Source organism: Gopherus evgoodei, chromosome 10 (genome assembly GCF_007399415.2).
Source record: "Gopherus evgoodei ecotype Sinaloan lineage chromosome 10, rGopEvg1_v1.p, whole genome shotgun sequence".
NCBI classification, from domain to species: domain Eukaryota; kingdom Metazoa; phylum Chordata; order Testudines; family Testudinidae; genus Gopherus; species Gopherus evgoodei.
In genome coordinates, this window is record NC_044331.1 from 43,314,776 (window position 1) to 43,332,285 (window position 17,510).

The window sequence follows — 17,510 nt, forward strand, 5'->3', positions numbered from 1 at the left end:
CACACAATATTTTAAAATTCTGCACATTTTAATTGTAAAATAAATACGGAGGCTCCAGCCTAGCATTGGGGAGCACAGGCCACAGGCTGCACAGAGGTGGGAGATCAGCTCTCGCCCAGGGACATGGACTCAGTGGTGAGGCTGGACCTGACCCTGATACAGTGCAAGGACCAGGCCTACCCCAGAAACACCTCAGAGCCATGCCCCTCCATACCAGGTGCACCAAGTGTGGGCAGGCAGGCTCAGCAAGGCAGGATCCAAGTGTGGGGGGGATTCAGGTGTGGGTTCTGGGTGGGCCAATCAGGGTACGGGCAGCTCAGTGGAGGATGCAGATGCACAGGGGCTTGTTGTGGGTTTCTGGGTGCAACTGACTCTGCAGGGGGTCCAGGTGAAGGTGGCTGGGGCTCAGCAAGGGGGAATCTGGGTGTGGGGGGCTCACTGGGGGAGATCCAGATACTGGAGGAGTGGGACTCAGTGGGTGGGGATCCAGGTGCAGTAGGTTGGGGCTCCCTAGGGTGGGGATCCAGGTGTGGGTGGCTTGTCAGGGTGGTCCAGGTGCAGGGGGAGTGGGACTCGTTGTAGGGTGTCTAGGTGCAGGAGTGGCTCGGCAGGAGGGTCTGGGCATGAGGCAGTCTGGCTTCATGGGGGTTGGGCAGATGGAAAACCCTTACGATTGGCTGCCTTCCCCACGGCCCTCGTCCTGACCGGTCGGAGCTGCTGCAGGAGGCAAGGCTCTCCCCTACCGTAGAGCCAACACTGCTGTTCTCACGGGGGTGGGAGGGGACTAAAGAGCCTAGCCGCTTGAACCCTGGGAGCTGCAGGATGAGCACTGGTGTGGGGCAGGACTGATTTGGGGGCAGAATTAATTGCTGGGCAGGTGGATGGGCAGATGTGGGGTGAGGAATCCTGCAACAGGAGCCAGAATCTCCTTAGTAAATGTGGGAGTGTTGGCAACATTGTCCCTTACACAGTGGAGATGGGCAGGGGGGTGCAAACACGCTCCCCCTGCAATAGACTCTTAAAAAATGCTCATGGGGGTTCTGACTCATGATTTTAACCCCATCTCAGAGCTGCTGGCAGGGTTCTGAGCGTTCCTTGCGCCTCTGGATCTGTAGTTCATGAGAGAGGCATTTGTAAAACCCTAACCTGAGCTGACTTCACCCACGTGGCTATGTGAGCCATGTGCTCTCTGGTCTTAGCCCACAAGGGGGAGCCGAGGGGGCTGGAGAACAGTGAGCAGGGCTTGCGTTGTTTCCAGTTGGCAGCTCTCAGGTGTGAAGGGCAGCCTAGCACTCCCGGAGGGAGTCTGATCTCCACCCCCTGGGGTTTGGAGGAGCCCCATGCAGTGGCTGAGAGAGGAGAGGAGCCATCTCTGTGCTGAACCATGTAGGGGCCCCACTGGGCAGGTGGAGACCTGGCAGGATTGGGCCCTTGCTGCGGGGGTGTGGGTGGACAGTACCTGGTGTGTGCTGGTTGGCAGTTGGGGAGTTCACACAGCCGCTCCTCACTGGGAATAAAGTGGCCCCTGTCCAGCCCTGATGTCAAGCAGTTGACAGCCGCTCCAAGGCACCACACAGTGGGGTTTGGACACAAGGCTGTTCTGCTCCGCTCTCCCCATCCTGTTTGTCAGCTCCCATGAGTGTTTGTGCGGTAGGGGTCAGTGTCTAGGCCTCACTGGGCATGTGTGCTGAGCCACAGCAAGCTGTGCTGAGCGTAAATCTGACTGCTCTGGGCACCTGGAGGGCAGAGGCAGGGCCCTGGTGTGTGCTCTGGGCCAGCCCAGCTCCCCCTGTGCCTCACCCCAGCAGCCAACTGGAAACAACGCAAGCCCTGTTCCCTTGTTTTCCAGCCCCTTCGACTCCCCCTTGTGTGCCGAGACCAGAGAACACAGGGCTCGTGCAGCCGTGTGGGTGAAATCAGCCCAGGCTAGAGTTTTACCAATGCCTCTCCCATGCACTATAGATCCAGAGGTGAGAGGGATGCTCACAGCCCTGCCAGCAGCTCCTCAGACAAGAGGTCTGCTACATTCCCCTTGACGTGGTAGTGAGGAGGAAAAGTAGCAACTGCACCAAGCAGTTAGAGCTACAGACTGATCTGCAGGAAGAGGGACTCATGCAATAGCTTGTCCGTTCCTTCCCCTCCTCCTGAACTGGCCAGGTCCCTGGTCAGCTTCCAATAAACCAACCAACCCTTGCACTGGTCTGTGTTCTAGGAAGATGAATCAATTCATTGTCTTCAAATGAGGGGTCTTCTCTGGAGACTCCTCTTCCTACCCCACCGATTCATCGTCTTCTTCCTCCGGGCTACTCTTTGCCCTAGAGGTTGGAGGGGCTCCCTGCAGAGTTCAGGACAGCTCCTATTAGACCTTCCTTCCTGCCCCATGGTAGGAGGTGGTTGTCTCATTAGGCCAGGGAGCAAAAGCCCAGCTCGAAGGATCTACACGAGTTGCATCTTGGTGCAAAGCACTCACATATGAGCACTGAGTGACTCCCAGAAACCACGTCCACAATGGCTCGGGGAGAAAGCTGTCACTTTCACTCACTTTCACTCACGCTCAGCAGCACTACACAGCCTGAACCCACGGCCAGCTGCTAACAATACAGACCCTGTCCCTAAAGCATAACACATAACATGGTCTCAGGTAAGATGCTGCCAGCTTCTTCAAGCTAGTGCCTTAACCCCCAGCCTCCCTGGAGCGCCACTGGATGTGCTGTTTTACTTCAAATCCCAGGCTAGAAAACAAGGTGGGATTTGTGCTCTGGGAATTCCAGCACAGGGAGCAAAGCATCTCTGTGGCACGCAAGAAGGTGCATTGCAAATACTAAGCATACAATTGCTCTTACAGCTCCTTGTTGGAGCCAAGTAACTTCACTCGGGCTGTTAAGGGCGTCAGCTACAACAGGACCTTTTAACCTGCAGCAATTCCTATGCTATTACCATAATCTTGCTTTGTTCACACACACCTTTAACATCATCTATAGGCCAGAACAGCTGTCCCTCCTGGGACGCCCGACCCCTGGAAGTTCTGAGCATTTTATGGTGCATTAGGCAAATGGCTAACAGATAATAACCAGTTACTTGGCAAAGTAGAAAATAACTGGCCGTGATAAAAGACAATTATCACCGCAGTTGTAAAACTAATACAAGAGCTGCAAAAGGAATATTGATCATTGAAAAGGCCTCTGCAGCATGGCATAAGACCACATGACCAGCCATGTAACATAAGGAGAGGTGAGCAGAAATAGCAACAGATTAGGGCAATGTCTGCTCACATGGACGGAGACACTGGCTAGATCACCTCAAATGTGCTGCCTCCCTAAGATCCAGGTGAGAAAACCTGCCCCAACGCTGGAACAGCTTTCAAGCCGCTGACAAACGTGCCAGAGCTTCCCTGACACTGTCATAGCCGGCAGCCTGAGCAGCGAGAGCGCACGTCCCCTTTGCTACATCTACGGGGGCAGGCACGGAAAGGAAACGTACGTGGATCCCGCTCTGAGTGGATAAAGCAGACACAGCTGAGGCAGCTTGGGCCAAGGAATCACAATAGTCAAGGTTCTGGGTTCTCTCATTTCAGGGCACAGAGCCCTCACTGTGGGACGAAGCTTTTTTAAAAAAGCCCCCAGGAGAGAAGAGTCATCCCATTACTACCACAGGATCCCATTAAGGTGGGAGCCCTGGGGCTAGAGCACTCAGCTGGCCCATAGACAGAGATTTACTCTCCCAGTCACTAGAGAGATTTTGCAGCAGGATGGGGAGCTGAAGGGCTTTGGATGCACCAGCCTGGGCTCAGCAGATGGGATACTTTCCCTTCAGCAGTCAGCACAGATTGCCTGACTGCTCCCTTCCACGGGGAAAGCCGTTCCCCGGCAGTGCGCACAGAGAGACAAGTCTTAACCTCGTGAGAGGCTGCAAGAGCTTTACTTTCGAGGCTGCTGTTTCTGAAAGTGACGCAGCCTGGTGTGACAGCAGCTGCAGAAAACGAGGATTTCGGAGAGATCAGCTCATCTCAGTGCTCCCTGCACAACCCAGAGGAGCAGAAAACAAGCTTCTCTGGGGCACACGGCTACCATGCATGCAGCTCCAGTGAGGTCACCAGCTTCAGAAGCAGGCCATCACAAGAGGAGTCCAGCGGTCAACAAATCCAACACTTAAAAGCTGTTGTCCTAGCCCCAGTTAATCTGTGCTGGAGACTCACTTAGTCTGCAGTAACTTGAATGCTGACAGAATTGCTAGTGTATGTCAGTCTCTCTCTGATTAATACAAAAGACCTGTACAATCACCAGGTGGTGCACACACCTTATCTGAGTAACCTGTGCTTGTACTGCTGTAGCCCTCAGCTCTCCTAGCCCCAGGTCCTTCCAGCAGTTAATCAACATCATGTGAATGTAAAACAGATCAGAAGCCCTTTGGTCTTCCTAGAACCCTACTGGGTGCTCTACCACCACCACTCATTCTCTGACTTTCCTCACCAGGGCTCAGGAGCTGTCCGTATCAAAAACTTGATACATCTCACTGAAAAAGTGTCTTGACCAGACTGATTTTTTTTCAAAACTCGGGAAACATCTTTGACAGTTTCCTACACAAGACACTTGCTGTTCAACTTGTTGCCATAGCATCTGATGGAGGTATCAGATGTTGCCTGTTCCTCTAAGGCATAATGCTGTCTAAAGGTATAGGCTGAGGCCCAGGTAGCAAGTCTACAAATGCCTGTGATAGGTACATTGTGCAGGGAAGCAGTGGAGGCTGATAAGGTTCTAGTGGGATGTGAGCGAATCACTATGAGTCGCACTGAGAATAGCAGAGTTTTGTTTAGAGATCGTGCTCCTTTTGGAGCATTCAGTGATGGATAGAAACAGACGGTGATTTATGGGATGGTTTAGTCCTGTCTATGTAAGAAGCCAACACCCTCCAAACATCAAGATTATGAAGTGTGTAATTTGTTCTATCCGTGTGGGGTTTAGGGGTGTGGTCTGAAGGAGGCTTTATCCTCAAAGAAGATCATGTATGGGGGTTCCACCATGAAAGCCCACAGTTCTGCCACAAGTTTGACAGATATCATTGCCACAAGAAATGCTATTTTCATAGACCAGAGTAGTAATGATTATGTCATCAAGGGGTCAAACAGGGAAGAGGTGATGATCCGAAGAACCAGGTTCAGGTCCCATGGTGTGGTAGGCTCCTGTAGTTCAGGGTAGATATTATTGAATCCTCTGAGGAAACATTGGGTCAGTAGATGGGTAAAAGACAGGATGGCAACCCACCTTGGAATGTTGTGATGGTAGGTAGATGGACTTTTATTGATAGTTCATGGATAGGTCTGACCGTTTGAGTTCTGATAGGTAACACAGTATAGAGGGTAATGTCCCTGGGATGGAAGTCATCCGTTTTAGCTGGCAACAGGCCTTAACTCATCTCTCCTTCAGGATGTATGGGCGACAGTTCATTTCTGTTCAACTGCGTAACCATATTTTTTACCTCCTCTGAGCAGATCAGCTCAGATTCTGTGAGTCATGGAGGAGCCATGCTCGGAGATGAAGTTTCTGTGGATGCAGGACACGGGACAGCAGGTGAGACAGAAGTGGGAGTGCAATTCATGGATGCACGGTCACACTGAGGGGGTAAGGATACCATGGTTTGGCGAGACCATGCTAGTAGAATTACTTGGCCCATCCAGCCTGATCTTGTGGATCACCTGGTTCAAGAAATGAACAGGAGGGAAGGCATAGAGAAGGGGAGCGTTCCACTGGAGGAGGAATGCATCGCCTAATGACTGTACGCCGAGACCTGCACCGGAGCAAAAATGAGAGTGTTTGGTATTTTGTGCAGTTGTAAAAGGGTCTGCTGTGGGGAACCCTGAGTGTTGAAATACATGCAGGAGTACTGTGTTGTCAAGCTCCCTTTGCGGTCTTGAGAAATTTGTCTGCTGAAGGTTATCTGCTATGGGTGGATATTGTGTCTGATGCACCATCGTCAGGGTTTTATGGCTTGCATACAGAGGTACTGTGAGTGTGCTCCCCCTTAACTTGTATGTATGATATATACAGACAAGGCTTCAAAATAGCTGTGTCCTTGATGAGTGGCAGGAATTGGGAGCAAGCGTTGCAGACAGCTTGAAGTTCCAATAGGTTTATATGTCGAAGGGATTCCGCAGGGGACCAGCAGCCCTGTATAGAATGTGGGTGCAGGTGGGCACCGCATCCCAGGAGTGAGGCATTTGTGGTCTGAATGAAGGGTGCCCCCGTGCACATGTTGGTCAGTTTTGCCCACCAGAGAAGAAGGTCCTTTATTTTGCCCAATATTGTGAGGTGCTTGTTTATGCTGTGCCTGTGTGGAACAAAGCTGATACATAGCCTTCCTTGTAGGCAACGGATGTTTAATCTGGGGTGTCTGACAGCAAATGTTGTGGCTGCCATGTGGTCAAGGAGTTGGGGGCAAGTCCTGGCAGAGATCTGTGGGCTATTTCGCACAGTGGGTATGAGCACGGTGAGAGTGACAGAATGTTGTCTCGGCAGTGAGGCTATGGCCCCAATGAAGTCCAGCTCTTCCACTGTTAGAATGGATTGGTCGGTATTTATTAGGAAACCCAGATTTGTGAAGAGGGTTACCATCTGTTCGATGGCTTACACTGCTGTGTCATGGGTTGACATTTTTAGCAGGCAGTCGCTTATAGTGTATAGTGTGACCATCTTGAATTGTTGCGTTTCTGACAAACTTATTGAATTATTGGAGGTTGATGGTTGGGATGCAGCAACTTGAGAAGTAGATTGTTGTCCCCTTAGGGCCTGTGTCTGCGACCTTGTGAGTCAAATCACTGCTGTTGTGAATACACTGGCCGGTGGTATCGTTGGGATGTAAAGTAATTCCTCTGTTTCCTCTTGGGTTTGGGGTTATAGGTTCCCACGGAGAGGAGAGTTACTTGTGAGTCCATGAGCAAGTGGAGCAAGTCGTCTGTTTTTTGGCAAATGAATTTGGGCTGGCAAGTCTTCCACCATGGACTGCACCTCTTTGGGGAAGCCAGAAAGATAGAGCCATGAGACCCTTCTCATTACAACCACAGTTGAGGCAGATGTTGCAGCCCTGTCCTCAGAATCACGTGCTGAGAATTCTCCCTTGTCCTTGGAAATAAAATTAATAAATTTGGACATTTTTGTGTAGTTTGTATAGTTGTATTTTGTTAGTAATGTCTCATAGCTGGCTATGCGGAGGTGATGGGTAGCCAAGGAGCAAGCCTACTGCCAAAACTGATCAAGTCTTTTCAGGCCTTATCATGAGTTGCGTTTCTGGGCTGTTGTTGCATGTCACGTAGCTGGACTGCATCTATCACTAAAAATTAGGCACTGGATGCGAAGTCTGCGCTCTTTGTTGGTAACGCACCTCCTGTCAGACCTCCCGCCAGCTGGAGGGGCAGCCGCAGGGGTCCACAGAATAACCTTACAGGGTCCATCAGTGCCTCATTCATGTGAAGTGCAATTTTTTTTTAAACTAAGTGGATATATGCAAAAGTCCACTAGCTGATGCGGTATCACAAGGACCTCCTCAAGGGAGATGTCCAGAGAGGGCCACCCTCTCAAATAAGCCAAGGAACAGTTTGAAATCATCCCCTATATTAGGAGGCGGTGGCATAAAGGTGTCCTCTGTGGACGATGGCAAGTGGGTGGTCGATATCCCTAGCAGGAGCAGGGGTTCTTCCTCCTCTTACCCTGGTACCACTGAGGGTGCTGGTACAGAAGTTGTGGGGAATTACTGTGTGCTGGGTCTGGCCGTGGCAGGCAGTCCCCACTTCTGTGGGGCATATGACCCATGGAGTCCAGAATGCCCACTGGGATGGGAGCAGCATAGTGGGTCCCCATACCACTGTAAGTACCCGGGGACAGCATAATATGCCCCAGGAGAGACTCCTGGGTTGACTGACTCCTGATGGATAGGAGCCGCTGGAGGAATAGCTCCCTGTTCTTCCTCATCTTCCTCCTTCAAATAAGGAGCGAGGCAATGAGTGATGTTGGGGATGCAGGGAGACTTGGTATCACGGACAGGGGGATCGGGGCAGAGCCAAATACCAGAACCCTCTGTCTGAGGAACTGCTGCTGTGCTGGTTTGAGTGGCCTCTGTGGCTGTCTCCTTGTCTGTGCCAGGGCTAGAGGAGAAGGCGGTGCTGCTGGCTGCGCCTCTGTGCGTGTCCAGTGCGCCTTTGAAAAAGCTGCCTTTTGTAGTGGTGCTGCGGCGCCGTTTGTAGATCGTAGTGTGGAGGCACAAGGTTTTGGTTTCCCCTTACTGCCTGTGTCGGAGCCGGCTCCTGTGGAGTGTCTGGCTCTAGTGGTGCCAGGATTTTCCGCTACTTCGGCTCCCAGTGCTGACAGCACAGACAGTGCCAGTATTGGAAGCCTGCCTGTGGAATGAACAGACATTGCGGTGCAGAGGCACGGGGTTTCGATTTCCCCTTAGTGCCTGCGTCGGAGCCCGTTCTTGTAGAGTCTCTGGTTCTAGCGGTGCTGGGGTTTTCCACCACCTCAGCTCCCAGCGCTGACAGCCCAGGCAGTGCTGGCATTGGATGCCTGCTCATGGAGCAGCTGCAGACTGTGGCTCGGAGGCACGGGATTCCGACCTCCCTTCAGTGCCTGTGCCAGAGCCACCCTTCCGTCTGTCTGCAGCGGTGCCGGAGCTCTCAGCCACCCGAGCTCCTGGCGCTGACAGCACAGCTGGTGCTATTATCATCATCTGTGGGACGGCTCTTTTTTTTTTTTTTTTTTTTTTAAATTCCTGCGGTGGGGAACTCCAACGTGGGATGGAGAAAGGACCTCTGTCTGAAGCTGGAGTTGGCAAAGAGGGGGAGGGGGCAGGGTGTCCCGAGCCTCATGCCCCGACACAGGTCCGAGAGACCACTCCACTTTGTGTTGTTTTGGCCACGAGCCTGAGGCAATGCAAAAACTTTGTGGCATGGCTGCTTTGCCCAGGCAGCAAACACACCCACCCCGGCTGTCAGGTCTGCAAGCCTGGAGGCAAGGCACTGAAAGCCCGGGAAACTGGGCATTCCCGTTGGGGGGTGAGGGCTTTCATCCTCAAATGGCTGAAGTTCCTGGCCATGAGCTTTTTGTTGCTTTTTTTAAACCAAGGAGAAAAGAAAAGGGAAACAAGCTAAGCAGCTGATAACAAGGAAACTAAGTAACTGACAGTAACTAATTAACTACAAAGTAGGGAGATGCTGCTGACTGCTCTGCCTTGTAGCCAAGGGCGGCAGATAATGAACTGAGTGGGGGTTGGTCACACAGCGTGGGTTAACTGCCTGCAGCAGCACGAGGCAAGGACCAAGCATGTGCGACCCAACTGGGCATTGCTACCAAAAGTCTCCGACTACAAGCGCAGGGGCACACGAACACCTGAAGTGGAGCATCAACAGGGACAGCACTTGAAGAAGAATAGCCAATAGCATCGTGGTCAGGTGACTGACATCCCAGGGGAGTGCCCTTACCACCGGACTATTGGGTATTATGGGGTGGCTCTCGCTTGCTCTCTCTCTCGCTCATTTTTTCCCCTCATGAAAAATCTGAGAAGCTCTGGTTTTTGTTCCAATGTAGAATGAAGTCAAATTTTGAAGCCACAAAATTTGTCACAAAATGGAATTCTTATTTTCCAGCCAGCCCTACTTAACATTTCTGCCAACATCTTTCCATATACTTTGTGCTCTCTGGTGTGCTGGGATTTTCATACAGAGTTATTTCCCCTGCAAATACAAATAATAATAAAAGCTGATCTTGGAGTCTGATCCACTGATGAATTGGTTGAACAGAAAGTTTATGATAAGATATTTTTAATCTATTGGGATTTTTGCTCATTTAATCATGTTCCCAGCATGTTATGAGTGTTTAGAACTGAGGCGGTTTTATTCAATTTTAAGATCTCAGCTCTAACCGGCAATGAAGAAGCTGTTTGAATGTCAAGCAGATTTTATTTCTATTAACCTGGACTAGACATTTGAACATGAGCCTTCAATTCAGGCATCACCACAAGGGTTTCCAAATGATCCCCTTCACACCCCACACCCCCCATTAATATCCATTTCTGTCAAGTCATGCTGGATGCTGTCAAAAGATCCTGCAACCCATGGTAAAAAAAAATGGAGTCTAACCATGACCTTCCCTAACAACCAACCAATGTTAAACATGATTTTGGCTGTGGGAGGAGGCAGGCAGAGGAGCTGGTGTTCACCACACTTCAGTGCTGCTTTTGGCAAGTTCAAAGTGCATGGGGATTTTTATTAAACTTGCTAACACTTCAAACAGATGTTTCACAGCCTGCAGCATTAGTGCTTGTATGTTCACTGCAGAGGCATTTTACCAGGGGCATTCTGTGATATTCTGTTGTTATTGATTCCTTGTTTGTAAATATGGCTCTTACCAAGGATACGGAATCAGGTTCCTCTGTGAATTCTTTCAAACTCAAACTCTTCTTACTCGAAACCTGGAAGAGAGGAAGGAGCAGACATTACCGACCCATCAACAGGGGATCTCCACTGGAAGGAGCATCCTCACTAGGACACTCCACTGCCCCTCTTCCCCACCAAAAAGAAAGTTATAGTAACTCTGGGTTCCAAAGCTGCTGGTGACCCTGGTAAGAACATCGCCTGTATGTGAACTTGCCACATGCAAACCCTTAGGGGTTGCAACTCCTGTACATGTGACTTCTAGAGAAGGGTTTCTGACAATGGGTTATTCCAGTGGAGACAGAGTGCTCAGTTTAGCCTGGGCTGGAGAAGAGGTGAATGAGGAGTCAGCAGCATGCGAGTGTTTCTTCTTGTTTCCAAGACTGAACAAAACCAACATAACGTAAAGACACTTTGATGACAGTCTGGGCTTGAGGAGGATGTTAGGAGCACTGAGCTTTGAGTTCCAGCTCTCCAGACCCATGGCCAGACTTTGGGTAAGTCATTTCCCCTCTCTGTGCATCAGGCTAATGTCTACACTACTGGATTATTCCAATTTTACATAAACCGGTTTTGTAAAACAGATTGTATAAAGTCAAGTGCACATGGCCACACTAAGCACATTAATTCGGTGGTGTGCGTCCATGTACCGAGGCTAATGTCGACTTCCGGAACGTTGCACTGTTGGGTAGCTATTCCGTAGCTATCCCATAGTTCCCGCAGTCTCCCCCACCCCTTGGAATTCTGGGTTGAGATCCCAGTGTCTGATGGGGCAAAAAATATTGTGGCGGGTAGTTCTGGGTACAGCCTCACCCCTCCCTCCATGAAAGCAGCAGACAACCATTTCGTGCCTTTTTTCCTGGGTGACCTGTGCAAACCCCATAGCACAGCAAGCATGGACCCTGCTCAGATCAAGACCGCAATCGTGGACGTTGTAAACACCTCGCACATTCTCGTGCAGTCTGTGCTGAACCAGGACCTGCAAAGCCAGGCGAGGAGGCGGCGGCTACAGCAGAGCGGCGACGAGAGTGATGAGGACACGGACACAGAATTCTCTCAAACCACGGGCCCCTGCGCTGTGGAGATCCTGCTGGTAATGGGGCAGGTTCTAGCCACTGAACGCTGATTTTGGGCCTGGGAAACAAGCACAGACTGGTGGGACCGCATAGTTTTGTGGGTGTGGGACGATTCCCAGTGGCTGCGAAACTTTCGCATGCGTAAGGGCACTTTCATGGAACTTTGTGACTTGCCTTCCCCTGCCCTGAAACGCCAGAATACCAAGATGAGAGCAGTCCCACAGTTGAGAAGCGAGTGGCAATAGCCCTCTGGAAGCTTGCAATGCCAGACTGCTACCTGTCAGTCAGGAATCAATTTGGAGTGGGCAAATCTACTGTAGGGGCTGCTGTGATGCAAGTAGCCAAAGCAATCACTAAGCTGCTGCTATGAAAGGTTGTGACTCTGGGAAATGTGCAGGTCATAGTGGATGGCTTTGCTGCAATGGGATTCTCTAACTGTGGTGGGGTGATAGATGGAACCCATATCCCTATCTTGGAACCGGAGCATCAGGGCACCCAGTACATAAACCACAAGGGACACTTTTCAATGGTGCTGCAAGCACTGGTGGATCACAAAGGATGTTTCACCAACATCCACGTGGGATGGCCAGGAAGAGTTCATGATGCTCGCGTCTTCAGGAACACTACTCTGTTTAAACGGCTGCAGCAAGGGAATTACTTCCCAGACCAGAAAATAACAGTTGGGGATGTTGAAATGCCTGTAGTTATCATGGGTGACCCAGCCTACCCCTTGATGCCATGGCTCATGAAGCCATACACAGGCAGCCTGGACAGTAGTCAGGAGCTGTTCAACTACAGGCTGAACAAGTGCAGAATGGTGGTAGAATGTGCATTTGGCTGTTTAAAGGCGCGCTGGAGCACATTACTGACTCGCTCAGACCTCAGCCAAACTAATGTCCCCATCGTTATTGCTGCTTGCTGTGTGCTCCACACTCTCTGTGAGAGTAAGGGGGAGATCTTTATGGTGGGGTGGGAGGCTGAGGCAAATCAGCTGGCTGCTGTTTATGCTCAGCCAGACACAAGGGCGATTAGAAGAGCATACCACGAAGCAGTGCGCATCAGAGAAGCTTTGAAAACGAGTTTCATCACGGGCCAGGGTACGGTGTGACTGTTATGTTTGTTTCCCCTTGATGAACCCCCCACCCTTGACTCATTCCCTGTAAGCAACCCACCCTCCCCCTTCGATTACAGCTTGCTTAAGGAAATAAAGTCACTATCGTTTAAAAATCATGTATTCTTTATTAAAAAGTCATTATAAAAAGAGGGAGAGAACTGACAAGGTAGCCCGGGTGTGGTTTGGGAAGATGATAGGAGGGAAGGAAAAGGCCACTAAAAAAGTTTCAAAGTAATGACAGCCTTTTGGTTGGGCAGTCCCCGGGGGTGGAGTGGGCAGGTGCATGAAGTCTTCCCCAACGCATTCTTACACGTCTGGGTGAGGAGGATATGGAACATGACGAGGGGTGAAGCTGGTTACACAGGGGCTGCAGCGGCACTTTGTGACCCTGCTGCTGTTCCTGAAGCTTCACCAGACGTCGGATGATGTCAGTTTGATCACGCAGCAGCCCCAGCGTTGCATCCCGCCACCGCTGATCTTCCTGCCACCACCTCTCATCTCGAGCGTCCCTTCTCTCCTCACATTTGTCCCTCCTCTCCTCCCGTTCACTGGCATCTTTCCTGTACTTTGATACCACGTCCTTCCACTCATTCATATGAGCTCTTTCATTGTGGGTCACTTCCATGATTTCCAAGAACATTTCGTCTTGCGTCTTTTTTTCCGTCGCCTTATCTGACATAGCCTTTGGGATGGAGTAGGGAGGCTTGAAAAATTTGCAGCTGCATGAGGGAGGGAAAAAAGGGAGAGAAGTATTTAAAAAGATACATTTTACAGGACAATGCTTATACTCTTTCACGGTGAACAACACTATTCACCTTACATAGCACATGTGATTTCACTACAAGGTCACATTTTGCATCTTAATATCGAGTGCCTGCAGCTCTGGTGTTACAGATCACAGACGCAGGTCCGAGCAGCAGAATTCAGCTTGCATGCAGCCATGGTAAGCCATTGTCTTTCGGCTTCTGCAGCCTTCATATACACAGTGCCCTCCTTTCCCAAATACCAAGCAAATCCCGTTCAGTGCTGCTTCTTTCCTGTTAACATGCAGCAGCAAAAACCACCCCCTGATCCAATTCTCTGGGATGATTGCTTTACCCCTCCCCCCACCGCGTGGCTGGTATCATGGAAGATCCCTGCTAGCCAAACGCGAAAAAGATCAGTGCCAATCCCTCCTCTGTCCCTTCCCCCCCGCTTGACTACCTGCAAGGAAGGATTTCTTTTAAGCAACAGGCAAACAGCCCAGTAGGAATGGCCATCTCTGTCCCCTTAATTAAATTCCTGAATTTCAGCCAGGTTACCATGAACGATATCACTCTCCTGAGGATAACACAGCGAGATAAAGAACAGATGTTGCTTGAATGCCAACCATCACTGGGACCATACGCAGCTAGGCTTTGTCATGCAATGATACCAGACTACTTGCTACAAGCATGGTGTGGTCAAGTGTCCTACCATGGTGGATGGAATAAGGCTGCCTTGCCCAGAAACCTTCTGCAAAGGCTTTTGGAGTACCTCCAGGAGAGCTTCATGGAGATGTCCCTGGAGGACTTCCGCTCCATCCCCAGACATGTTAACAAACTTTTCCAATAACTGTACTGGCCGCGAATGCATCCCAAGTCCTCAGGGCAAATCAATCATTAAAAAATGCTTGCTTTTAAACCATGTTTTATATTTACAAAGGTACACTCACCAGAGGTCGCTTCCATGGCTTCATTGTCTGGGCTAGTGGCTTGGGAGGGCTGGGAGGGTAATTCCGTCTGGGTGAAAAAAAGCTCTTGGCTGTTGGGGAGAACAAAGTGCTGTGTGCTCTCTGCAAGCTCGTCTTCCTCCTCCTCCTCTTCCCCGTCCGCAGAATCCTCAGCCATGGCTGAGATTACCACCCCCACCTCGGAATCCACGGACAGGGGTAGGGTAGTGGTGGCAGACTCCCCCTAGAACTGCATGCAGCTCAGCGTAGAAGCGGCTTGTTTTTGGCCCTGCCCTGGACCTTCCGTTTGCTTCTTTGGATTTCTGGTAGGCTTGTCTGAGCTCCTTAACTTTCACTCTGCACTGCACCGAGTCCCTGGTGTGGCCTTTCTCCATCATAGCCTTGGAAATTTTTTCAAATGTTTTTTCATTTCATCTTTTGGAACGGAGTTCTGATAGCACAGAATCCTCTCCCCATATAGCGATCAGATCCAGTACCTCCCGTGCGGTCCATGCTGGAGCTCTTTTTGGATTCTCAGGAGACTTCATTGTTACCTGTGCTGATGAGCTCTGCGTGGTCACCTGTGCTGGTGAGCTCTCCACGCTAGACAAACAGGAAATGAAATTCAAAAGTTTGCGGGGCTTTTCCTGTCTACCTGGCCAGTGCATCTGAGTTCAGATTGCTGTCCAGAGCGGTCACAGTGGTGCACTGTGGGATACTGGCCGGAGGCCAATACCATCGATTTGCGGCCACACTGACCCTAATCCGATATGGTAATACCGATTTCAGCGCTACTCCTCTCGTCGGGGAGGAGTACAGAAACTGGTTTAAAGAGCCCTTTATATCAATATAAAGGGCCTCATTGTGTGGACGGGTGCAGCGTTAAATCGGTTTAATGCTGCTAAAAATCGGTATAAACACATAGTGTAGACCAGGCCTCAGTTTCTCCTCTCTGTAAAACAGGTAACACTGACTTGGTTGGGGGCAGGGGGTGGGGTGGGGCAAGAACTCCTGAGGCAGAGTTATTGGGTTCCATCTAATTTGGCTGTCAGGATGAATCAGCAGAAGAACTCTGCAAATCCATGCAAGATCCAAGCTCCTGACAGCCTGTTACATGCTAGAGGTACTTTTCTGGATTAAGGATTCCTCTGAATTATACCACACACCAAGATAGCTCAAAATAAAGACATCAGAAATAAGGTGTTCTTTGGAGGCTTTTTAAACTCAGCACCAGGTTAAGGACTGATGGATTTCTTCCCCTCAGACTTTTTTTTTAAATTTCCCCTAGGATCTAATTTGTACCATGGTTTTTATTCCAAAATTTAAAACCCCTGTAAAGAGAGCCTAAAAACACAAATATTGGCAGAGCCAGTGTTCTTACACTGAGGTTATAAATAATGCACACGCACACCATTAGAGCAAAGAAATTTCTTGGATTCAGCCTAGTTTATCAGTGACCTAGAAAACAGCAGGAATTCAGGCTCTTTTGTGATGCGACATGCAAATTATCTATCACGGGCCCGATTCTGCTCCCAGCGAAGACAATGGAAACAGTATCAATGCCAATGTTATGACATTAACCGTCAAGTGGGATTTCCCATATTGTGAGCTGCCACTTGACAAAGACCACCTTCGCCTCCAGGTGTAAACTGAATTAGGGACAGTGAAGGCAATGTACTTGTAAGAGGACAGCAATAAAATATATCACCTTATCTCGCTAATATGCTGGGACCAACACAGCTATACCACCACCGTATATAACAATGTACATCATGGGCAGCTTAACAGCACAAGCCAGGACAGCGGTCGGCAACCTTACAGAAGCGGTGTGCCGAGTCTTCATTTATTCACTCTAATTTAAGGTTTCGCATGCCAGTAATACATTTTAATGTTTTAAGAAGGTCTCTTTCTGTAAGTCTATAATATATAACTAAACCATTGTTGTATGTAAAGTAAATAAAGGTTTTATAATCTTTAAGACGCTTCATTTAAAATTAAATTAAAATGCTGAGCCCCCCGGACTGGTGGCCAGGACTCGGGCAGAGTGAGTGCCAATGAAAATCAGCTCACGTGCCGCCTTCGGCTCACGTGCCGCCTTCGGCACGTGTGTCATAGGTTGCCTACCTCGAGTTAGGATATGTGATTTAACTTCCACTGATAACTCCAGTAGCAACACTGCACTACTGTGTGTGTGCATGCATGTGTGTGCGCGCGTGCACGCACACGGCAAATTACATGGACATGTATTTCCTTATATTAAGCATACAGAACTTTCCATCTTCAAAGCACTTTAATAAAGTCTCACTCCCCCCCACTCGGTGCATGATCACTATTTTACAGGTGGTGAACTGGGCACAGAGAAGTACAGTCACTTGCCCAAGCTCATGTCACTGTTAGCTGCAAGAAGGATGAGTTAAGTCATGTTTCCTGTATTCGTCTATTTGAGGGCGACAGATGGAAAAGGGTTATTGGAACATCCTGCTCACAGCTATGATCTGGCTCCCAGCCCTGTGCTCAGATTTCATCCCGCTCTCCGGCGAAGTCACTTCAGTGACTGCCCGAGAATGAAACATTCGGTGAGCTCTGCACTGCAGCAAAACGCACAGCACTCAGACAGAGGTTTAAGCATCAGTCATCTGTGCAGGTACTGGCTTAATAGGAGAGAGGGTTTGTCTTGTGTTAAGGGTAAGAACAGCTCAGCCGTTCTGCTGCCCGAACTGGGAACAAGCATCTAAACAGCAGGTTTATCCCCAGTGGCCTGGACTCATTTGTTATGACTGGAAACATTGAGGCATTAGCATTCCGCGCATGGGGCCTATCTAAATTAAGCTAGTTGGGGTGGGGTCGTTGATCTAACGGAAGATTCCACCTAGAGGAAACCAACCTCACCAGCCAGGAACATGCTCTCTCACCCCAGGCCATATCTGGGCATATTCCGAGTCATGCAAGCATGCTGGAGAACTTAGGGGAGGTTCGAGGAGCTGATTGCTAGCTAGGCATAGACCCAGCCCAATACGATCATTTGCTCCAAGGCGCAGTTGCAGAAAAGGGGTGCTGCCAGCTCCCCCTCCTCTATTCAGGGAAGGCAGTGCTTGCCTGGCACTAGGGCCTGGGCCGTGGGACTGATGTCCTGCAAGCCTTTCCAGGCAGAGACAGAGACAATCTCATGGATTTATTATGGTCCAGATTTCTGAATGCCTGTCATTGGCGGTA

General features: G+C 50.0%; 1 protein-coding gene across 6 annotated transcripts in view; it reads right to left on the reverse strand.

Moving 5' to 3' along the window:
• GRAMD2A (GRAM domain containing 2A) overlaps positions 1-17,510 on the reverse strand; it is an 83,702-nt gene that overhangs the window by 12,620 nt on the left and 53,572 nt on the right. For all 6 annotated transcript variants that reach the window (XR_004002390.1, XM_030578258.1, XM_030578256.1 and 3 more), the window contains one exon: positions 10,393-10,455. Coding sequence is in view for 5 of the 6 variants with exons in the window: in XM_030578258.1 (XP_030434118.1) it covers positions 10,393-10,455 (63 nt within the window). In the remaining variant the exon portion in view is untranslated. The remainder of the gene's footprint in view (positions 1-10,392; positions 10,456-17,510) is intronic.